Source organism: Ambystoma mexicanum, chromosome 10 (assembly GCF_040938575.1).
Source record: "Ambystoma mexicanum isolate Mex_15411 chromosome 10, UKY_AmexF1_1, whole genome shotgun sequence".
NCBI classification, from domain to species: domain Eukaryota; kingdom Metazoa; phylum Chordata; class Amphibia; order Caudata; family Ambystomatidae; genus Ambystoma; species Ambystoma mexicanum.
In genome coordinates this window covers 81,742,448-81,766,782 of record NC_090932.1, presented here as the reverse complement: position 1 = coordinate 81,766,782, position 24,335 = coordinate 81,742,448, and the positions used below count along the sequence as shown (strand labels likewise).

Here is a 24,335-nt window from a genome sequence, read left to right as displayed (position 1 = left end):
CTGAGGCCTTGGCCCACAAGACCCCGGTGGGAGGCAGACTTTCACTGCATCTGCAAGAATGGCGGGGCAATACTTCAGATGCGTGGGCATTGGAAACAATAGCCCAGGGTTACTGCCTCCTCTTTCTAAAAAGGTCTCGGACCATCCACCGGGGAGCCACTCATTCAAAGTTCCAGATCTGTACTTTGTGCAGGAAATATTAAGCATGCTAGATAAATGTGCTATAGAACCAGTACCTGTGACGGAGAGGAACAAAGGGTGGTACTCTCCCTATTTTCTATAAAATGTATATATTTTTATTTTTCCCAAAAAGGACGATGATTGAGACCCATATTGGACTTGAGAAACTTGAACAAGTTCCTCAGGAATGATAAGTTCAAGATGGTTACCCTTTCTTAGATGCTTAAGGCCCTCCAGCTACAGGATTGGATGGTATCATTAGACCTCCAGGATGTTTACTTTCGGTACCCGGTAATATTATCCCCATAAAGAATGTCGCCATATATATGGTCGCCGGGAAATGGCATAGGCGACATTATTCGTGGAAATAATATATGGGGTAAATGGGAGCAGGGATTGCGGGGGTGTCCATCTTAGTGTCAGGTCCCAGGTTAGGTAGGTGTACTTTGAATGAAATTAGATTATAGATTTAAATAATTTGTTTTAATCTGATTTTGGGTTGTTGATCTTAACTTCTGTTCATCAGAGTGCTAACTCCCCAAACCAACATGGTGGCAGTAGTGCCAGTTCCTGATTGGAAGTTTCATGAACCTCTGACCTTCCATACAATTCTAAACTGCCTTTCATTGTTCACCTTCAAGAAGGAAGGTCCTGTTTTGATTAAGTTCCTGCTTCAAGGCCTTTTGATGAGATTCTGGTGAAGTTTACAGAGATAAATATGGTTTCCTGAGAAGCTGGTCAACGTGGGACAAGCTCAGCTGATAAGTTGGTGGGAGCGTCGCTTTTTCTCAAGCTGGAGAAAAGCTGCTTTATTTTTATCATTCTATTTGTTGTGGCCTAAATGGATGACAGGACGCTGTAGGGTTTCTAACAGTCTTTATTGATTGGCAACAAGTGGAGAGGTTCTAAAGCGGCCTGGTGGCGCGGGGCGATTACTCACTGTTCAATGCGACCAAGTCCTGTGCTTCCCCAGTTGCTTCACTGTGGATGGATTGTGCTCACCGGTGGCACGCTGTAGACTCCTAGGGCCCCCATGAAGCCTCCAGTGGCTGTGGTGTTATGCCCTAGGAGCTGTGGTGAGAGTTCTGTAACTCACTCTCCGTCTCATGTAGTCAGGAGCAGCGCTCCTGCACGACCGCTTCGGCTGGCAGGCGCCAACTGTGAAGCGGGAACGTTTTCCCGCGGAGCGTGGGCTCGCGAGATCTTGCAAGAACACGTTCCCGCGATCACGTGATGTCCCCACACACCACCTCTGCTGGAAAAAAGAATGGGAGGTCACTCCATGATGAAGTCCGCATATTTCCTGGGTTTCCTTCTCTCTCTCTGGGGCCTGCCAGGATCCGGGTATGGAGCGGGATCGATGAAGTGTCCTTTGGAGGGTGCTGGTGATTCGGGTTCTCTTTGTCCAGCTCCTTGCTGTGATCCCCTGGGTGTAGTTGGGGGAAGGGAGCTTGCGAAGTCGTTGTGATGGTGCAGCTCTACGATGTCTCCACTTGGGAGGTGATCGTTCTCGTATGGCTCTTGGCAGACTTGATCTCCTCCAGTGTCTCCTGGCGAGTGTACAGTGTCTTCTTTCCTGCGGTACATGGCTACCCATCTCCTGCCATCGCTGGTGCAGATGTGGTTTGTCCCTCTCTCCATGACTTCTATGGGACTGCTGTATCTGGAACCTGTGGAGGTGTCCTTGTGGGGAAGTCGTATCTTCACCAGATCCCCTTTGTTGACTTGTGTGTGTCGAGCGGCTCGGCGCAAATCCCCCTGTGCTTTCATTGCTTCTTTGTTGCGCTGCATGCGGCACGTTACGTCAACCATGTCAACGTCTTCGTCGGCCCTCACTTGCTGAAGCCATGGTGGTACCAGTGAGGATGCCGCCCTTCTCCCCCTCAGCAGATGGAACGGTGAAACACCTGTGACGGCATTGGGGGTGAGACGGTGGGCTGCTACGGCTTCTTTGACCGTCTTGTATGGGTCTAGGCCCGAGGCGTGAGCCAGTTGCAGCGCCCCTTTGATGAAGCGGTTGGCCCGCTCGACTAGGCCATTTGCCTGTGGGTGATAAAGGCTTGCTTTTCGCTGTTTGATGTTGTTGAGCTTGAGAAATTTTTCCATTTCTCTGGAGACTAGTTGGACTCCGTTGTCCGTGACGTGTTCTTCGGGCAGGCCCTCCCGCTGGAATATGGCAGTGAGTGTTTCAATGACTGTTCCCGTGGTGATGTCCGGGGTGAAGTCAGCTTCCACCCATTTGGAAAAATAGTCGACCAAGACTATCCCGTATCTGTGCTCTTGGGGCATGTTGTCCAGCGGCCCTATGAAATCCAGCCCCAGTTTTCGCCACACCCCTTTGGGGACTTCGGTGGGCAGCATGGGGGCTTGCCTCACGGCTAGGCGCTTGTCGCTGTTGGAGCATTCGTGGCACCTATCGACCATCTGCCGAACGTCCTGGTCCATACCTGGCCACCAGTATGCGTCGCGTATCCTCCTTCTGGTCATGTTGCACCCTAAATGGCCCGAGTGTGCTCTGCACAGTATGACTTTGCGGATTCCGCTGGGTGGGATGATTTGATCACCTCTGAGAATGAGACCGTTCATGGCGGTGATTTCCTCGTTCACCTTCCAGTAGGGACGAAGGCCTTCGGGGATCGCTCTCTCGTTGGGCCATCCATTTCGAACCCAGGTGCTTACGTGCCTTAGAGCGTTGTCCTGCTCGAACTCTTCCTGCCAGTGGCGCTCGCTCATTTCCATGTACTCGACGTTCCTCAGGTCGCCGATGGACGCAACGACACATTCGTCTTACAGGAATGTGGTGCCGGGGGCGCTTTGGTTGAGGAGCCTGGACATGCAGTCCGCCGTGCGTTTTTCCAGCCCGCAATGTGTTGTATCTCATAGGTATATTCTTGGAGCTTCGCGGCGATCCTGGCCAGTCTGGGGGTGGCCGTCTTGGTGCCGCCCGGGCTCAGCATGTGAATTAGGGGCTTGTGATCAGCTTGAATCTTGTCCCCCATACGTATGATCTGAAGTAGTCGACGGCCCAAGCGCATGCCAACATCTCTTTCTCTACCGTAGAGTAATTCTTCTCGGATGAGGATAATGCCTTGGATGCGAACGCCACAATGTTCTCCGTGTCGCCCTTTTTCTGGGTCAAGGTGGCCCATAGGCCGTATGCGCTGGCGTCAGTGGTGATGTATGTGTCCCATTCAGGGTTGTATGGTTTAAGGCACGGCGCGTGTAGAATCCTATTCTTGATTTTGGCGAAAGCCTCATCTTGTTCTGGGCCCCAAGAGTAGGCTGCCCCCTTCTTCAGAAGCTCCCTCATGGGAGACGTGGTCTCAGAGAACCTGGGTACGAATTTGGCATAGTACTCAGCTAGGCCTAAGAATGAGCGTAGTTCCTCTTTGGACATCGGCGCCGGTGCCTCAGTGATGGCCTCCATGAGGTTCCTCTTGGGGCTTACCCCATCACTCGAGATGCAGTACCCAAGATACTCTACTTTGTTCACCCCGAAGACACACTTTTCATGGCGTAGGTGAATGCCTTCCTCCTGAAGTCTGCTTAGGACTGACTTGAGTGCCTTGTCATGGGTCTCGTTGTCCTTGGCGTATACCAGAATGTCGTCTTGGAAGAATGAGACATTGGTGAGGCCTTTCAGTAGGGAGTTCATCATCCTCTGGAATGCGGATGCTGCGGATGATAACCCGAAAGGCATGCGGGTGTATTGGAAGGTGCCAAAAGGAGTGATGAACGCCGTCAGGGGGCGGGAGGACTTGTGTAGGGGAATCTGGTGATAGGCATCACGCATGTCCAGCTTCGAGAAAATGGCCGCCTCTTTCATCATGAGGACGATCTCATTGATGCTGGGGAGTGGGAAGCTATCCGTGATCACCTCCAAGTTCAGGCTTCTCAGGTCGATACAGATCCTGAGGTCGTTGCTGGACTTTTTCTTTACTAGTACTACCGGACTCGGCCACTCCGAGGATTCCATGGTTTCAATGGTTCCTTCTTCGACCATCTTCCTCAGGTGGGCACCCAAAGCTGGTCTTGCGGTGGCAGGTACTGCCCTTACTTTGTGCTTGACTGGAGTGGCGTTGGGTTTCAGCCGAATTTTGTGGACGAAGTTTTTCACTTTTCCCGGTTTCTCGGAAAACAGGCTTGGAAAGGTCTCATTGTAGTTTTGCGCTGCTCCTGACGAGATCATGAGCACCTGTTCCGGAGTGCTGGGATCTAGTTTCATGCTGAGTTTGTTGGTCATCCCACCCCAGCACGGTTGGACCTTTGGGAGAAAAATACACTTTGGTGGTGGTAGACCTCCCCTTGAAATCGATGCGGGCCTTGATGTAGCCCAACAGTTCGACCGTTGCCCCTCCAAACACGGTGGGTTTTTGCCTGGTTGATCTAATCTCCACTTTTTCTCGTCCCATCATCTCCTTGTACGTGTTGATGGGCAGAATGGTGAGGTCGGATCCCGAATCAGCCATGACGCACGTTTCCATGCCGTCCACTTTAATGGTGCAGTGGGGCTTTTCTCTTCTGGCATGGGGGGCATTGACCATGACAACCATGGGTCTGTCCTGCAGTTCATCCTCATCGGTTGAGGTGTAGTCACCGTCGACACGGGACACCGTTTTCTCCCGCCACATGCATGCTGGAGCCACGTGGCCCATGCGTCCGCACTTGGAGCACTCCTTATTCCCGGCGGGACAGTCGCGGTCGTTCGCCATGTGCTTGAGGCTGGCGCATCTGTAGCATTTCGGTGCCTCCTTTTTCCTGGGACTTTTGTCTTTGGGGCCGTCGCGGGATTGCTTGTCTCTGCGACCTCTCCATTGTAGCGCCGCCATTTCGGGCACGGGCAGGTGACTTCCCGCCTCCTTGCGTCTGCTGGAGGTTTCTTCCTCCGCCCTGGCAATCTGGATGGCTTTATCGAGGGTGACCTCCTTTTCTTGGATGAGCCTGTCCTGTACTTTCCTAGAGTTGGTGTGGACAACGAGCATGTCGCAGATGACCTGTTCTGCATTTTCTCCGAAGGCGCAAAGAGAAGCGAGTTCCCTCATCCTGGTGATGTAGTCATCCACGGGTTCGCTCCCTTCCTGTTTGCGAGTGTAGAATCTCAACCTGTGCAGTACAATGTTCTCCTTGTTGGTGAACCTCTTCATGATACGACGAGTGGCTTCTTTGTAAACGTCGTCGTCTTCGGCGTCATCGTCGGCCGCCGGTATTTCTTTAAGGCCGGCAAAGATACGCTGACCTTCAACCCCTAGCGCATTCAACAGCATCGCCCTCTTCCTGATGGGGGCATATCGCGTGCCGCCCACCGCTTCCAAGTAGGTGGAAAAAAGGGGTTCCCATTGCATCCATGGAATCGCCTGTGTCCCTGGCAAGGGGAGAAACGCAGGGGGTGGTGTGGCGCCTTGCATGGTGGGTCCGTGGGACTTCAGGTATCCTCGTCGCCAGTTATGTTGTGGCCTAAATGGATGACAGGACGCTGTAGGGTTTCTAACAGTCTTTATTGATTGGCAACAAGTGGAGAGGTTCTAAAGCGGCCTGGTGGCACGGGGCGCTTACTCACTGTTCAATGCGACCAAGTCCTGTGCTTCCCCAGTTGCTTCACTGTGGATGGGTTGTGCTCACCGGTGGCACGCTGTAGACTCCTAGGGCCCCCATGAAGCCTCCAGTGGCTGTGGTGTTATGCCCTAGGAGCTGTGGTGAGAGTTCTGTAACTCACTCTCCGTCTCATGTAGTCAGGAGCAGCGCTCCTGCACGACCGCTTCGGCTGGCAGGCGCCAACTGTGAAGCGGGAACGTTTTCCCGCGGAGCGTGGGCTCGCGAGATCCCGTTCCCGCGATCACGTGATGTCCCCACACTATTCATGTTAGGTATTTATTTAGTTTAGGTATTTAGATTCGTTTAATTTTACTTCAAGAATCAGCTGTGCTTTTTATGACTCCGTGTAATTGACACGGTTTTGAAGTTCTGATGTACTGAAGGAAGAAGCGTTTGGAATTTTAACTGCGCAGTTTTCTTTTATCAGTGCTTCAGAGCATTCATTTTTTTTTTCACGCATGCACGAAGAAGTGTCCGTGTTTTATCGCCGTGTCTCGTATCTGATCTGATTTCAAGTATGTCAGTTTCAGAACGGACGTGTGAGTGAAGATTGCTTAAGGAAAATGTGAGTCTAAGCTTTAGATGTTATTTAACTTGAGTTCGTAAGGATTGTAAATTCATCATTTTTTCGATCTCTGCGCATGCGCGCCATGAGATAAGGTGACATCTGAATTCTTTCACTGTGCGCATGTGGAATGTAAAGACAAATTAATTTCATGAGCATTGCGCATGTGTTCTAAAGAATAAGGCAGCACCTGAACTCCTTTACTGTGTTACTGTGCATGTCTAAAGCAGAAGCAGCTGATTTTAATAGCACTGCGCATGTTTTCTAAAGGATAAGGCAGCACCTGAACTCATTTATTGGGCACATGTCAAAAGTAAAAGCATTTGATTTCATAAGCATTGTGCATGTGCTCTAAAGGTAAAACAGCATCTGAACTCATTTACAGCGCTCATGTCAAAAGCAAAGCATCGGATTCCATTAGCATTGCGCATGTGCTTCAAAGGTTAAGCAGGATCTGAATTAATTCTTATTGTTCATGTCAAAAGTTTAAAATAGCATCTGAACTCTTAATTGTGCATTTGTTTACTAAAGTTGAAGAAACATCTGAACAAGAATACAATGTGCTTGAGAAAGGATGAAATGCATTTGAATGAATGAACACTCTAAAGTGAATTCCTGCTATTCTTAAGAAGATTTCATATTATTGAACTCATTATTTTGAGCAATATTGTTAAGGAAAGCCCCCCTCCCCTTCCCCTTGCACTTTTCCCCCTCCCCCACCCTTGCACTTGCGCGATCTGAATGACACCTGGCCTAGTAGGATCGTTGTCTGTTTCCCCTTGTTTCCTCCCCTCCCTGCCTCGTCGCGCCTTGAAACACCTGTGTATAGGCGCGTTACAAATGCCATATCATATCATATATCATATCAAGGAACAAAATGTATTCTTAAATTCACATTGACTTTCTGAAATTGAACATTGACTGTGCAAGATAAAAATCTCAATGGGTCTTTGTGAAAAAGAAGTTAATCTGCAAGTTTATTACGGAGATTGGACAGGTATGGGTTTAGATATTGAATTATTTGATATTTAGAGATTGAGTTAATTAAATGCATGTCTTAATTAACATTAATGTCTCCTTCTACAGATTGCAGCCCACCAGAAGTAGGCGTCTGTCGCTTATTTTCTCCACTTCCCCTTTTCCCTTGGGAGTGTTAGTTCTTCAACTGGGTTAAAGACAGTTGTTGATCAAATGTTGTTGAGAGATCTGTGGGGCTCAGCATCTCCTGCAGACGCAGACGCCAGGACCGGACACTTGGGTTCTGTGGGTTAATATTGCAGCAAAAAACAGTGTCATACCTGTATGGCGATATTTCTGCGGGGATATCAACATATGGAACCCTTACTTTCATGTGCCGATCCATCACAAGCACAGAAAGTACCTGAGGTTCGCAGTTGGTGGTTCTCATCAATTTTGAGTTCTACCATTTGGGCCTACCTCCCCCCCAGAGAGTATTCACCAAGTTGATGGCGGTGGTGGCAGCGAGTCTCAGGAGGGGAGGGGGGGGGGGATTCACGTCTACCCCTACCTGGATGATTACATTTCACCTGAACAAGTCCTGGAACATCTCAGCGTCGCCTGCCACTCTCTCCACAAACTGGGCTTCTCCCTCAATTACAAGAAGTCCCACATGATACCATCTCAAAGACTCTACTTCATCGAAGCAGCCCTGAATACAACCTTAGGAAAAGCTTCTGCACCCTAGGTGAGGGCTCAACACATTCTGCAGATGGTCACCAAATTCAAAAGTGCCCAGCGTCTTCCGGCCTTCAACTTTGTGGTTGCTCTATCTCATGGCATCCTGCATTTTTCTGGTGCCAAAGGCTCGCCTGAGAAGGAGATCCTTTCAATGGGCTCTGAGGACACAGTGGTCTCAATTCTCAGGCAAGATGTCAGGCCTACTTCAGGTTCCAAACAGGGTCGCATAGGATCTCCTGAGGTGGGCCCACAGTGACAATATTCTGAAGGCAGAACCTTTTTGGCAACCATTGACAGAGATAATTGTATTGACTAACGCCTCGCTCAAAGGGTAGGGAGCCGTCGCCAACGATCTGACAATCCGCTGTCATTGTGTCAGAATTTTCCTTCAAACTGTTGAACCCGTAGAGAAGAAGAATTCTTCCCACTAATGTACCTCTCTGAATAGAAAAACCAATGTGCAGAGAGATCAATTAATTGAAAGACCGGATCCAAACGAGACACCGATGGCTGCAAAGGAAGGCAATACACAATTTAGTACTTTGCAATGAAGTAACAAGACCCAGACTAACCTGTGCCAAGCTACGTAGGAGCACCATGATTTCAGGAGTTCACAGGGCACAGATATAATCGGTATCAGAAGGTAGTCTGCAAATTACATAAAGACGGGCAAGTGATAGATAATAGCAAGACTGAAATAACAGGGATGAGAACAAGGGTTCTTACCGCATTGTATCCTTACGTGTTCTTACAGATGAGTTGTGAATGCAAGCCGGTTGTAATCCAAATGCCTATACCGCCGGCACGAGGACGCCTAAAGTTCCAGCCGCCTATCCCGATGGCACGCGGACGCCTAAAGTTGAGGCACACAAAGGCAGTCTCTAGTCCGTGTGCTCTGGGACAAGTTGGTTATTCCTGTAGGGATTGACGTCCAGCAATCCTTCAGTTGTAATACTGTATGTCCGGTGTTGGAGAAGGAACTGCGGCAGCAGTCTTTTCGGGTGTTTGCAGCGTTTGTAAACCCGAGGCAGACGGATGAGAAAGAAGTCCAAAAGGCAATCCGTGTCATAAGGAGGCGAGCAAGAAAGTACCAAACGTTAGCAGAGCAATCCAGTAGGCGGTCCAAGTCGGCAGGTATTGGGCGATGAGGGGACAAAAACGTGAGCAAGGCAATCCAAGAAACGGTCCAGGTCGTAATGCAAAGCAGAAAATATCCAAGGCAGACAAGGACTGGGCAAAAGACAAGGTCGAGTCAGAGAGCAAAAACAGTTTGGCAACTAGAATAGCAATAACACAGAGGCTCGTAAAGTAATTCAGAAGCCGCGAGGTTCGCAGAGGAGGAGAAGCTATTAAACAGTCACATGACCATATCCTACGTTTCACAGATTCGTCCCGCGCCTGTGCAGGGACGCCATTGTCAGCATGGCAACCCCCAGCAACCACAGAGCCTGCGATTGTTTGAACGTTTATTGGAACATGAAGCGGCAGAGACCGGTAACCAAGATTCATGCCGCCTTGTATAAGATGTGGTTGATTCACGCCCAGATTTCCTTCTCGGTGTAGCTTTCACATGAATCCTGCTCGGGATCCTGACACATTGATGTCTAGTTTGCACTCCGATTGAGACCAATCTTTTGGTGCTGAGGGTGATCTACCTGCGCTGAAGTTCTTTCTGCCCTCTGTACGGGGAAAGAATGTCCTGATAATGACAGACAACACAGTGGCCGTGTACCACCTCAACAAGAGAGGAGGTGTAGGGTCACTACCACTGTGCAGAGATGCAATGCAGCTCTTGGTTGTGGCACATATAAGAAGGAATATCTCTATCAGCAGTTCACCTATTCGGACCGAAGAACACGGCGGCAGAGCACAGTCTCCCACGAGTGTGAACTAGCTCAAGAAGTCCTTTAAAAGAACTTCACCCTTTGGGGAACCCCTCAAGTGTATCTGTTCGTGATCAGTGTCAACCAGAATTGCGAACTGTTCTGCTCCGGGAAATGTCCCCCAAGTGGAGGTCTAGGCGACGTATTCGTAGTGGACTGGGAGTTTCCACTGCTGTACGCGTTTCCTCCCGTCCCCGTCATTCTTCACGTGATCAGGAGGTTGAGAAAGTTCAGGAAATCAATGATCCTAATTGCCCCGGAATGGGCCGTGGGGGACGTGGTACCCGGACCTTCTGGACATGTCCATCTGCCCTCCAATACATCTTATGCAAAGAGAGGACCTTCTCTCGTGAGAGGAGGGGCAGGTTCTCCATCCAGAGGTCAAGACACTAACCTTCACGCATGGTTTCTGAGAGGTTGAGATATAAGGATTGGGACCTCCCGGATGACGTAACAGAGATTTTGCTTTCGGCCAGAAGGCCAGCAACTAAATCTTTGTACCGCTCCCGTTGGAACAAATTCTGCAGCTGGTGTAGGTAAAAGGATGTGGACCCTTTATTGTGCATGACATCTATGGTGTTGTCCTTATGTTACATTTGGTTAATCTGGGGCTCCAGATTGGCCCCATTCAGGGATATTTGGCAGTGCTTTCTATCTTTAAGCACACCTCAGAAGAGGTATCTTATTTTAAAAGGCCATTAGTCCTACAGTTTCTTAAGGGACTCACTAATGTTTTTCTTCTACACCTTTTCAAGTCCCAATCTGGGATCTTAATCTGGTATTTAAAATTCTTGGTGTGTGCTCTGTTTGAACCACTTCACTCATCTCCGTTAAGACTGCTTACATTTAAAACCATTCTATTATTGGCATTAACATCACCCCGCAGGGTGGGTGAATTAATTGCAGGCCCTATCTAGTAAGCCTCCATTTACCATTTTTCTACAAGGATAAGGTTGTCTTCAGGGTTAAACCTTCTTTTTTACCAAAAAGTTTGTCAGATTTCCATTTGGCCCAGAAGATTGTGCTTCCAACAGTCTATCCGCCAACTCACTGTAGCAAGGAAGAGGAAAGGCTACATAGACTGGATCCAAGAAGAGCCTTGAGCTTTTACATTTCTCAGCATGACCAACTTTTCATTGGCTATACTGGCCACAAACTGGGTCTTCCAGTTAATAAACAAACTTTGCCCAGATTGATAATTCTTGCTATTTCAGAATGTTACAGATTGGCCTGGAACGATCCCACAGAATGCTTGAGAGCTCATTCCACAAGGGGCATGGCAACATCTTCCGCTCTCCAACGAGGGGTGCCTTAAAAAGACATTTGTGCGGCAGCCTCTTTGTCTACCATCCACACTTTTACAAAACATTATTCTCCGGATTCATCCTCTAACCAGAAAGGAGGATTTGGGAAGCAGTATACTCAATCGATGACAAATCTTAAAACTAAACATTCTTACTGTTTCCTCCAAAACCTAATGCTGCTTCGGGAGTCTATCATAAGACGAGAATACATGGGAGGACACAATTCATTCAAAGAACAGGTTACTTACCCCAGGTAACTTTCTTTCGACTGGATGTTCCTCCCACGTATTCGTCATCGCCCCACCCAGCTTACCCGCTGTAGAATTTCCAGGTATTACACTTTATGCTCTTCAGAGTCTAGTACGGCCCAGGTTTGACTGATCCTTGTAATTCTGCATAAGGAAGATACAAAATCAGAACTAAGCTAACCTGCGCTGTGCATGCTTTAGCTAACGACAGTGCGGTAGACTACGAGACAGAGGTCCTTGAGGGGCATAGAGTCAACCACATCGACGCACAGCACCCCTGCCAAAGGTTTTGGCTGAAGTTGAAGGATATATCGTATCATAAAATGAGGAATACATGGGAGGAACATCCATTGGAGAACGTTACCTGGGGTAAGTGACTTGTTCTTCTGAAACCTGCTGATGTAATTTTGCTTATGCAGGCTATAAGTGGGGGAGCCAAACAATTCATGGGCCGAGCTGAGCCGTGAGACCTGGCTCGGCTCTTAGACCCAGACCCGAGCTGAGCCGCCAAAATATACATACTTTTGTCATCTGCTTCCCTACCTTACCAAATATAAAACCAATGTCGGTCATCCTGCCTTCTCAACCCTCACAACAAAAACCCAACAACGTGTGCTCTTGCCCCAGCCCTCCACAATACAATGATGTGCAGCCTCCATGCCTCCACGACTGGAAACATAGATCTAGCATCCCAATTGCGATAGATATGGCACAGTGAAATTAAATGATTTGTCCAGAACATTAAACTTTCTGTAAAATGTTTGATCACAGCCTGTACTTTGGAGACTTGAGCAAATAGCTTCTCTTTTGCTGATATAAATGCGTCAATGTATGGTTTTAAGGAGTGAAAACAATGGTCTGTTTCATAGGGATGGCTTAAAAGCACGCAAATCACAATACAAACCCACTTGACAAATATATAAAAGCTTATGTTAAGCTTTATTTTCACCATCCTGAATGGAACGCTACATGTACCAGAATGCACAGTAATGTTGGCCTAAACAATCCTCTGTTTTGCAACTGTACATTTAACGGGGTAGTTTGGTCAGAAATGTTATTGGCCCAATCGATCAAGCATGTATTTTAGAGCATACATCGATCGTTCTTAAAAAAAAATTCCAATGCAATTTACCCAAGTTTTTCTCACCAGCGCATGCGAAAACGACAGATCGGGTACCGCCATCTTGTGCTTATCTGTTGATCCATCGCCTTAAGTTCAAGTGCCCTTGCGGCACTTATTCAGATCACATCGCATGTTTCTCACTGTGATCTTGTAATGCTGATTCCGTTCATCGATCGATTAATTCCAGTCTGTGCATTCTTCACAGAAAGTTGTTATCTTCCATCACTGATTTCTGATCAAGGAATATAGCGTTACAATGCAGAGAAGAAATTAGTGGTTTAAATTTCAAATGCAACACTTTAACATCTGCATGTTTTCAGAACCTATAGGCTGCCATGTTGCTCCTTACTACTGCAACTGCAAAAGGACAGATTGTTGCCTGGCGATCGTCCCAGATAATGGTTATCACAGATGCATTGTTGATGATTATTGTCCAATTGCGGTTGTAGAAGCCGTTGAACAGTAAACTGTATGCATGATAGGCGCACATCGGTATAATATAACTATGGAAAATCGAGAATGCAAAAATATATTTCAGTACCCAATTTAAAATTGTATATACACAGTAAATATTTATCTTATCTTCAATTTAAGTTACAATTAACACATACAATGTCTATTATTTGCATCAAATTGAACATTAATCCGTCACAACGTAAATCATGTAGCATACAGCACATTTGCCATCCTCACTTGCATAAATATTTAAAACTTTGCTTGCATTGTGTCTTGTTTCCATTGTCCCTATGTGACGGATGACCAACTGCTCCAAAAGACAGATCTCATTAATAGAAACTTAACATTCCTACATAAGCTTTCAAAATAGTGAATCTTATCATTTCCTTGTGGATATTCGACACATTTTGGCAATCAAATATTTAGCGTGCTGGATTCAAGGACACATAACAATGCAACCGTTCAACCAGCGTTCACAGCGTTGTCAGAGGGAGTTTTGTTTAGGGAACACATGCCACAAAATTGAACAATATTATAATAGCAAGCTGTGCAGTGAAAAACATCAAAATATTTCAAATATCCCACATATGAAAATATTTACTTCCATTTCAATGGTATCAATGCACCTGCTCCCACAACATGTACGTATTCTTTCAAATATTACCCTAGGCGAGGTGCAGACAGGCTCGGATTTCCCTATAGTTCAATAGGGCCATGCCCGAAAGAAATCAACAAATAGTGTGGGGCAGTTTTTTTCTGAAATAAACTGAATTAGAATACAAAAGCGGTTGGTTAATATATAGAGACGGCATGAATGAGCTGGGAAGGGAGGGGGGTAAAGGGGCGATTTCTCACCAGGCTGGGTGGACTGTTACAGCCAGGGCAACACATGCAATGAGCAACAATAAAAAGAAAGAAAAATGTACATCACTAAAATTCCAGCATGCCTCGAAGGAGTGCAGTTTTGAAAGGCTTACTGGCTTCTGTGTATATGTATTCCAGTAATCTTATTTATTTCTGTCTGCATTGATGCATGTGCGCCTGGTTGTCCTCTACATGTGGGCCTCCGCAGTAAGATGTAAATGTGGGAAGGCCACAGTAGCATGTTCATAGTGCAAATTGGCAAAATATATTCCTTTGCTCGTTATTTCAATGTTGGCTAACACTGTGGAACATAAACCTTTGGCCTATTGCTGTCTGCAGCCACTTAACATGATTCCTATTTCCAGCAAGGTTAGACTTCATTTATTTTATTTATTGGTTATTTGTAAAGCGCCTATACATAAAATGGTGTTTCAAGGCACCACAAGTAAAAAAAAAAGGGGGTGGCAGGGAAGAAAAAACCAAGAACGGTCGTACTAGGCCTTGTGTCAATCATTCAGGTCATGCAAGAGCAGTAAAGTAAAGTGAAGTGAAGTGCAGGGGGGAGGGAGTGGACGGGGGGTGTAGGTCGGGCAGAAGGGAAAATGCTAGGGTGGAAGGGAGGTGAGGGCAAGAGGAGGTATACAAGTGTAGGGAGGAAGAGGAGGAGGAGGAGGAGAAGGAGGCGGAGGTGAAGAAGCGTCCCAATGTGGCTAGACTAGTGCGAAAGGGAGGACAGGGGGCATGTGCCAGGGGAAGCAGGGAGTGAGGACCACACACAAAGTGCGAGGATATGGGTGGACCAGGCTTGGTAGGGATGCACACCCCACCAGGCTTGTCGGGGGTGGAGGGGAAAGGGGCCCAGAAGGGGAAGTGCAGGTTGTGGGGGGGGGGACGACAGGGTGCTGAGGAAGGCCTGTTGCCCTGTGGAGCTCAGAAGGGACCAGGCAGCCAGTCAGTGCAACAGAGGGGTGGGGGCGGAGGGAGGAATGAGGAAGAGAAAAGTTGGGTCTTGAGATTCTTCCGGAACTTGAGGAGATCATGCAGGGATGACCTTATAGAGGGATGCTCCTACCGAGGAAAGAGATCTACCCCACACGCTGCTTGGAATAGGGTCTGATCTGCAGAGAATTGCAACTCGATGACCAAAGGTGTCTAAGTGGGAGGTATTTAGGGAAAGAGTTGGATGTAGTGGGGTCCCGCGCCCCAGAAAGCCTTGTGGATGATGCAGTGGGTCTTGAACTTGATCCTCGCAGCCACCTGGAGCCAGTGGAGATATTTTTGGGCTTGAGAGATGCGGTCCCTGGGCTTGAGGCCAAGGATAAGTCTTGCAGTCCTATTTTGGATTAGTTGAAGGGGGCGAAGGGAGGAAGAGACGTTTGCAGTAGTTTCTGTATGTCTGCTGCTCTAATGTTCTGCTTAGATTCTTCAACTATTGTGAGTTTATTACAAACAGGGCTCGAAACAGTAACCGGTCACCAGGAGCTACCGCTATGGAACTAGGAGCTTGTTTATAGCGTTACATTAGTTGGCCTGGGGGAACAAAAGTAGCTCCTGGTAACTGATGGTTTTAAGCTCACTAGTCTCTTCTACATTTGATTTGAGTCACATACTTGAAATAATCAGACTGACATTTATTGTTCTAATATAAATCAATTATATTGATGGTAATTAATACACAAATCGAAGATAAATAGTACTGTTAAGGCCTAGCTAGTGACATTACTTCACAAACAGTAATTAATTAAAAATACATTATTCAACAATTAGATCTCATGTGACATACTATTCCATTTATTTATATTTAGTGGAAGGGGATGGATGTGGATGTGGATGAGGAGAGCGCGATAGGCCAGGAAAACACTCAAAGGACACAGACTTGTTTATTGCAGGGACGGGGTCGTCAAAGGGAAATTTGGAGACACTCGGTCTGGGGGGGGGGGGAATATATGTATTCTATATCTCCCTCCACATCAACTTGGGGAAGATCAAGGCTACACCCCCACCGGGATGGTTGGATCTGGGCGCGGAGAGGATCTTGTGGCCATTGGGGAGGAGATTTTCAAAACTTGGGATAGTTCTGGCTCTGAACCATGTTTCGTTAAGACCAAGAACATCAATGTCGCGTACTTCCAGGGGACGGCAGATGTCTGAGTCTGCTACAATGTATTCGCTCGCATTCAACACTCAGTTTCCCACCGTCTGAAACTCACCGTTTGTGCTCCCCACTTCTCTCTCGCTTTTCTTATGAGCGTCTTTTCTCCTTTTGGGTTGGAGCTCACTGCCTGCCCATTTGGCACTCCTGGGCACTGATCACGACCCTGGGGAACGAGCTTGGCCGTGGGGTGAAAGGACTCCGCATGCTGCAGATCCCTTCTGAGGACTTCTCTGGCTTCTTGGAGACACAGCTCCCTCGCCAAGCTTCTTTGTGCTGCCTTGCTCTGCAGACTTCAGCGTCTTGGCTTTCCGTTCCCCACCGGCTTGTCCTGAGGCAGTCCAGCATCTCAGCTGCTCGTCCTTCTCGCCTCTCAGCTTGCTCCTCACCACGACTCTCTCTTCCTATTTGGGTTCACCTCCTTTATACAGGTGCCATTCACTAATAGGTTGCAGGTGTAAGGCATAGGAGTCGAGTGCCTGACCTTGCCTGATCTCATTAGTGGGACATGGCTGTCTTGAGTGATAGTATTGCTCCCTATCCCTCTTCTTCATCATCTCAGTAAAATGTGTATGATTTCCATAGGGCATCTGCATTGCTTGCAGAAGTCTCTTCCTCGTCTCAGTAATGGCTAGTGATGTAAAAGGGGGGACGGGATAAGGGTGACGGCACGCTATGAACTCTGAGGGAGAGTACGGTATATTGGGGTTAAAAAAAAGGGGGAATTATTTGCATTATCTCTTAATTTCTCATATTTCTTGATTGGAGTGACCGTTTGGCGTTCTTTATATTAATGGGGTAATGGTAATGTTTATTTGCAATGTGCCTATACACAAGGGAAGTGTTTCAAAGTGCTAAAGGGGGGAGGGAACAAGGGGAGAAACAGTCGTTCAGAGCCCTTGAAATTCTGAAACGATAATGGTCTGCACAGGCAGAGTAAGTGCATATAGTACAATTAACAGTGGGGATAACCGCAAATAGGTCTGATGACGATTCAGTGCAATTTAGGCGTAACCATGCAGGGCGTGAAGATAAGGGGGAACAGACAGACGATCTCAAGGCATTGCGCAATCGGATCATGCAGCCCACACGCCTCAGGGACAGTAGGCCTCTCCAGAGTGGAAGGTATATTGTACCGTGTCTCACCCAAGGATTTCCCCTCCACCCCCTCACCTCCTAAGGCTCTCCTACCCAGATGGTCCTTCCTCACTTGTCCACCCCTCCGCCCCCCAGGTTGGGATCCGAGAACGTCCTCCGGACTCTCACACATCTCAGATGGTATTGGTTACAAAACATAAAGTTTAGGATGAATATGTGACTCGGTGTGCAGAAGAATTCAATTGGAACTTGCGTGAGCACCTTGGGGAAGAGGACATTTTCTGAAAAGGCAGCCCTCAATTCTACCTTGGGATGTGACCCATTTGAACCCCCATCCCATAAAGGCAGTTGGAAGCTCATTCCTTGGCATGGCCCAGAGTAGTACAAGCAATAGATGTTTGAGGTGAAGGAGCCAAGTAGGGGATGGCAGATTTGGAGGTGTGGTAACATGTCTGGTTGATGCTGTTGTTCGAAGTTGATCAAAGTTTGTGCATCAAGAGAGACATCATGAAGCTACAAAGCAGAGAGAGACTAGTATTGAAGTAAAAGATTGAACCTGCGCCCCACTTTGAAACTCTTCTAATGCTGAACACCTCACATCTGAACACACAATTTGTGACCAGATTTCTCCCTCTCCCACTTTACACACACATTTGAAAAATAAATGTAACATTTGGCTGGTCTCCACTCACTTGGTGTCCGTTTTCCCACCTGTTTTTGCTTGTGGTAGTGAGCGATGTCCATCACCCCAAACCTAGGGCATATTCACTCTCCATAGTAAAGAATGGGCATCCGTACCTGGCAGAAAAGCATAGATTCCCATGTTGGCTTTGGGCGTTCCACCTGCAATACACCACATTGCTCTGGATCCCTTATCTTGAAGAGAAGCCTGGCATCCAGCATTGAAGCCAGCACACCACTTGAGTCCCTATTGCTTTGGAAGAGGTGAACCCTCTCTACCCTAAATTTGACTTCAGCATCCAGATGTGGGATTTGGATCACAAACACTGGAAATCCTCCTGAATCAAGTTGCTTGCCCCTTGGTAATCTTTATTAACTACTCCTGTCTTGAGCACGCTTGTAGGCCTTTATTCTGACCTTCATTATCCTGCGGTTCAAAGGGGGCAGAGTTTTTGGGTTGTTTATGGCTAGGAGTGCCTTCCCATTTAGGTGAGCGCGCTGGAGCCTTTTACACTGTAGGGGTATAACAGTACATTTTCTGATCCTTTCCAGGTGTGATGGGTGTGAAGCAGTACTGTCTGGCATTGAGCAGCAAGTGATGAGGGCCAATCAGTTTAAAGAGTCCCATCTACGCACCCAGCAACATATTGAGTCTGAGGTGGGTACATGTTTACTTGCTGTTTTTCACTGAATGTTAAGTTGTATTTGTACTGTGCCGTTTACCACTGCTGTGGTCTTATGGCACCTAGCCCTGTTTCTGAAGTGACGTATTGTGACCCCGATCACGGTAACCCAGACCTTTGTTAGTGAGTAGAAGGTGAGAAGGATTAAGAGGATACAAATATGCATAGAAGTGATAGAAGTAAAGTCACATAGATTCAGAGAAGGGATTACTTACGTGATGCAAACATGTTTAGTGCAAATTATGGTAAGGGAGAATATTTGTGGTTGTATGGATGCATGTTTTTAATCTTTGCTTCCTTATAGAATATCATGAGCGCAACATAGATGAATGTGTGGATGGTTTAAAAGGTAGCTTTTGTGTGCACCACAGTATATAGGCCTGTATGTGCTGTGACGAATCCAGGGAATGTGTCCCTTCTCTCCAAGGGGGAGCCACCCTCTTTGGGAGTAGGGGCGTGAGCCAGCTACGCAATACCCTTCCTAGGGGACATGGCAAGTGGGATCTCACTCGGGGGTGACTCCCCCACACCCTCATCCATCGCCTTGGGGGATAAGGAATGCCCAAGTAAAGATTCCATCCCACCTCCCTTTACTTCTAAAGCTTCTGTGTTTGTTGGTTATAAGGGGGTTGGACAGAATAAGAATATACAGGGCCCATTTCAGGTGGTTGGCTTGATATCTGACCTGTATTTGTTACAGCTTCCTTGTAAGCCCCAGGACCAATTGCGTCATCCCTTTCTTCCAAGGAGGAACTCGAATACACCTGGACACCAGCAGCAGAAGAGCGAGAAAGCCGGCGAGCTAGAAGCGCCAGCCTGAGCATCCGCACAGACATGGGAGTCCCTCCCACATAGGGAGGAGCAGAGTTCAGAACCACGTTGTTAATGTGGTGGGCGAATATTCCGGAAAGCTTGTGGAACGCTGCTGCTTGGTGTAACACCGATCGACTGAGACCTATATCGTCTTCAGGGTGGGCCCACAGCTCCATTTTGACTTTGGGTGGCGTCCCCATTGTCATGGGCATGCCACACGTTCACTGCCATGTTCTCTGGGGCCAGCTTAGTTTGGCTGGCGTCCCCATGGTGGGCTTTGCACCCTCAATGGGGCATCGGGCAGACCACCTCTGCAATATGTCGTGAGACTCGGGAGGGGGGTGGGGGGAATTACAGGCCGTTGCCTTCACCGTGCTGCTCTGCTGGGCTGCCTGGGATTTTTCTTCACCCGGGTCACTCAATGCAGCAACCCAGGGCTTAGTCTCTCTTCCTCTTCACCTGGTTTGGCTGGGTAGGCCAACCCGGGACTTCATTATTCACTGGTGCGGGCTTTGCTGTTCCCTTGCTATGCGTATGCTAGAAACAGCCCGGGAGGACTTCAATGAAGAACCCGTCATGGGCCACGAGCCAGGCCATCAGAGGGAATGGCCCGGCAGCCTGGCCTGGGCCCTCCCACCCCCACATGCGACCTTGGCCAGGCTGTTATTTATGGGCCCAGCGTGCTGCCTGAGCTCTGGATACTGCTGGGCCCCTCTGCTCTCTCCCCTGGACGAGTCAACAAGTGCCACCGTCCCCACTTGCTCCCCTTCCCAGATAAGTCTCCTTTTTCTCACTCTCTTTTTCTGACTGTTTTTCTATTCAAATTCTCTTTGTATTCTTTCCTCCGCTGCCTAGCCCATTCTTGGACAGAGGAGTTCTATCCTACTCTTTTCTTTTTTTCTTTTAACATTCCACCAAGCCCCATGGTGGGCTGCATGATTTCTTCTAAACCACACACGCAACTTTTAATAAAAACCTTTACCCTGGTGTCTGCGTCTTTATTTCTAGGTGTTCCCTCAGCATGTAGCCACACAAGCCGGGCCCTGTGAGGCCATGAGCTACACACTAAAGCCCCAGACAAATCCCACCATTGGAAGAGAGTTATGCAACCTCATGTCAAAAGCAGGCGGAGCGCAGTGCGGCCAGCGCAAAGCCCACGCAGGCCTGCAATAACAAACCTCCCACAAAGAGATGAAGAAACTGGGGCCACTAAAGCTGAGCATGCCACAAGCCCCCCATGCAGGGCTACAAGACAAAATATCCCACCAAACGGTGAATAAGTAGGGAGAAGAAAGTCTGAGAAAACCATTAGGCCATGCTGGCTGAATATCCAAATACCCCGTACGAGGGTGCGAGAAACCTACTACCAAGCAGGGCTGAACCGGCCTGGAGTCCAAGGCAGGCTGAAAGTTGTATACCCCAGAAGGGAGGGAGTGAAGCAACCACCACAGTAGGGCTCAAAAAGCCTGTAGCCCACCTTGGCCTGAGAAACCAGTTACCCCGGTTGTCTCGGGAGGATAGCTCAGGGGCAACATGCTCGCCTTGGAAGCAAGATGACATGGAGCAACACATGTTCGATCCTGGGATACGCGCTTAGAAACCTCTGGGTATTAAGCGCGTTATAAATAACCTATCATATCATATCATACCCTCATGAGAGGGAGAGCAAAAGGGTATAACAACCAGTGCTGGCAAAGCCGGTAACCTATATGAGGTGAACAATTCAGAAAGAATAAACTCGAAATCCACTGTGAAAACCAACCTAACCAGGTCCAAAGGAGATTTCCCAGGAGAAGGGATAAAACCAAAAATATTTGGACTATTTGACTTGTTTGCAAGCAAAAAGGATAACCGAAATCTTTGTTTTTGTTTTTGAACTTTGATATGTAAACAAGAACTGAATGATATTGGAATAATTGTTTGGTGGGGGTCAGAAAACCAGCTACCATTAACTCTCGAAACGGGAAAAGTATGCAGTGCTAAGCTTAGCTCTTTCTGTCTTGCTTTCTTTCTTTCTTTTTTTGTTTCTTTCTTTTTTTCTTTCTTTCTTTCTTTCTTTCTTTCTTGGGCAGATAGTAGGTTAGACTCGATTTGCACAGACGACGGTATTTATTTGTGAGGCGTCCTGACAAGCATCCTTTTGTTATTTTCTAGAGTAGAGACCACTTGACAGAAAACCTTCTGTAGCTCAATTTCCATAATTTCCTCAAACTCAATTGTTGAACCATGTCCTTCGGGCCACCTCCTTTGCCACAGTGCCTATTCCTAGACATATGCAGTTTGTGGTTGCATGGTGTGCTTCAGATGTGCTCAAGTGGGCCCTTGCAGTTTGGTGGCTTTGAACCAAATAGTTTGAGACACCTTTCCTTGTTGGATGGGAAATGCAAATGCTGCCGAGTCAGCTGACTAGATGTGTCCATGCCAAGATGTGGGCGTAAAGAAGAGTGCGTAGGGAAAACACAGGGTAAGGGGTGGAAGTGGAGATGTAATGAAATGATGGGTACTTTTTTATGTTAGTCTATGAGCACTAGCTTAGCTGAATATATAGTGTTTTTATTTATTCACATTTATATAGCGCACAGCAGCCCTCAGGCATCGTGGTGCTGTTACATATAATCATAACTGGTTACAGAAGAAAGCATACTTAGTTACATGACACTGTGTTTGGATATACATACCTAGTTACAGGCATTACATAGGACATGACAGTGTGTAGGATATACATATTGGTTACAGGCATTACATTAGACGTGCATAGTTCCAGCCATCATGAGGTGGAGTGTTTTAGTTGAATAGTGTAGTTTTGAGGCCTTTGCGGAAAGCTGCGAGGGATGTCTCAGCTCGGAGTGCGTCAGGCAAGGAGTTCCAAAGTTTGGGTGCTAAATAAGGAAAGCCGAGCCCCCCCTGCTTTGGACCTTTTGATGGGCGGGATGCACAATTGGTTGGCGTAGTAAGTCCTCTTGGGACGCAAAGAGGTATCTCTGATGATGGTTTCAGCTAGGATGGGAGGGGCCTAAAGGCTTAAACATTTATGTGTTAATGTGAGTGTCTTGAATGTGATTCCCTCCTTTACCGGTAGCCAGTGGGCAGGTCGTCTAGCCTGTGTGATATGGTCTCTTTTGGGGATATTGAGTGCTGCACTGAGCGTGCTATTCCCGACTGTTTGGAGACGATTTTAGGCTTTTAGCTGAGGTGCCTGCAAGAAGAGCATTGCAATAGACTAGTTAAGCTCCAATGGTGGCTCGAGTGATGGAGAGGCAGTTTTGGTTGGAAAGGAATGGTTTTATAGCATTTATTAATTTAGTGGTGTGGGGCAGAGGCAGAAGTAATGGCACTGACCTGTCAGGTCATAGACCGGGTGGAGTCTCGGTAAACCCTGAGGGTCTTCACTGAGGAGGAGACGGGGATGATGGTATTGTCAATGGTGAAGTTGCCATATTTGTGGTTAAATTTGGACAGTGTTTTCTGGTGCCTATGCGGGTGATCTCTGTTTTGTCTCCATTGTGGCATAGCCTCAAGCTTGGATGATGGAGTATGATGGATGATGGAGTCTGCCATCCAAGCTTGGATGATGGAGTATATTTGGAGAAGGGCTGCAGAGTCCAGGTCGTATGAGCCGGTGAGAGTGAGGAGTACTTGTGTATCAGCGGCATAGTTGGTGTAAGCTATGCCGAAGGAGTCCAGTTTGTCGAAGAGCGGCTTAGTAAACAGGTTGTAGAGGGTTGGCGCTGGACAGGAGCCCTGTGGGGCCCCGCAATGGATGGTGGTGGGAGCTGCGTTTGTCTGGTAAGAGAATACCTTCAGTTCATGGCCCTGCCTTCTAGGAAGGAGGTTGTCCAAGAGGAGGCCTGTTTAGAGAAGTGGGCATCATTGGTGAGATGGGCGGTAAGGGTTTTGTGATCAACAAGATCAAATGCGGCTGACAGGTCCAGAAGCAATAAGAGTGCTGGTTTGCCTTTGTTCATTATCTCGGTTATCTGGTTTTTAAGGTCCAGTAGGGCGGTGTCAGTGCCATGGCCTTTACAGAATCCTGATTGCCTTTTCCCTAGGATGGAGTTGGACTCTATGAAGTGTTGGATCTGGTTCTGGGCAGCTTTGTCTAGGATTTTGAGCAGGACGGTCAGACCTGGGTAGTGCTTTGCATTGTGTTTGTATTTTGTCTTGGAGAAGAGTAATTTTATTTAGCAGGGCTGCCTGTTTGCTGGAGCACCAGGCTTCATCTTTTATGATCTAATCAGGGCTGGTGGGTGGGGTGGTGAGATCTTTAAACATTGAGAACATTTCCTTAGATTTAAAGTTAGCGTTCGAGATCCTTGGGTTAAATGCGTGAGACTTGGCATTGAATATAGCTTTTTATATAGCATAGATAGCCTTTTGAATTCATCATTGGTGGAATCACTCGGATTGGTCTGCCAGTTGGCTAGAGCAATGCGTTTGCTGGTGCGAATGGCTAGTAAGTCATCCGTGAATCAGGGTTTGATATGCATGGATTATTTCTCTTTTTTTGCTTCAATCAGGGCTATGGTGTCAATGGCTTTGGTGAGGGTGTGAGAGTAGATGTCGGCGAGTGTGCTGGGGTCACTGACGAACGGGGGTTTGAGTTGTGGACATCCAGGAAAGGAAGAAGATTGTCTTTTGTTAATTTTTTGGAGCTTCTAACCTTAGCTGGAGGGGCGTAAGAGAGTACTTTAGCAGTAGGCTCGGTGGGGACGGAAAATTGGATGCAATTATGGTCCGTCCATGGATAGGCCAAGTTGGAATTATGGAGGTTGAGCAGTTGAGGTCTGCCACCCAATCAAGGGTGCAGCCTTTGCTGTGAGTTGAGTGAGTAACTTTTTGTGTGAACCCAAGGTCTTTGAGTTCCTTGGCTACGGCTGCGGCTGCTTTGTCCTTGGGGTCAGTGAGACCTAGATTGAGGTCACAGAATAAGATGCTTTTTGTGGAGTCATTTAAAATTATTATCTAGAATGTGGAGGAGGTGCCCTTGGAAGTCAG

The 24,335-nt window shown here is 47.6% G+C and overlaps 1 protein-coding gene across 1 annotated transcript in view; it reads left to right on the top strand.

Annotated features, from left to right (window-relative positions):
• COPS7B (COP9 signalosome subunit 7B) overlaps nt 1–24,335 on the top strand; it is a 208,553-nt gene that overhangs the window by 118,781 nt on the left and 65,437 nt on the right. Inside the window, exon 6 of the mRNA XM_069617550.1 lies at nt 18,397–18,502. Within this exon, the coding sequence (XP_069473651.1) occupies nt 18,397–18,502 (106 nt within the window). The remainder of the gene's footprint in view (nt 1–18,396; nt 18,503–24,335) is intronic.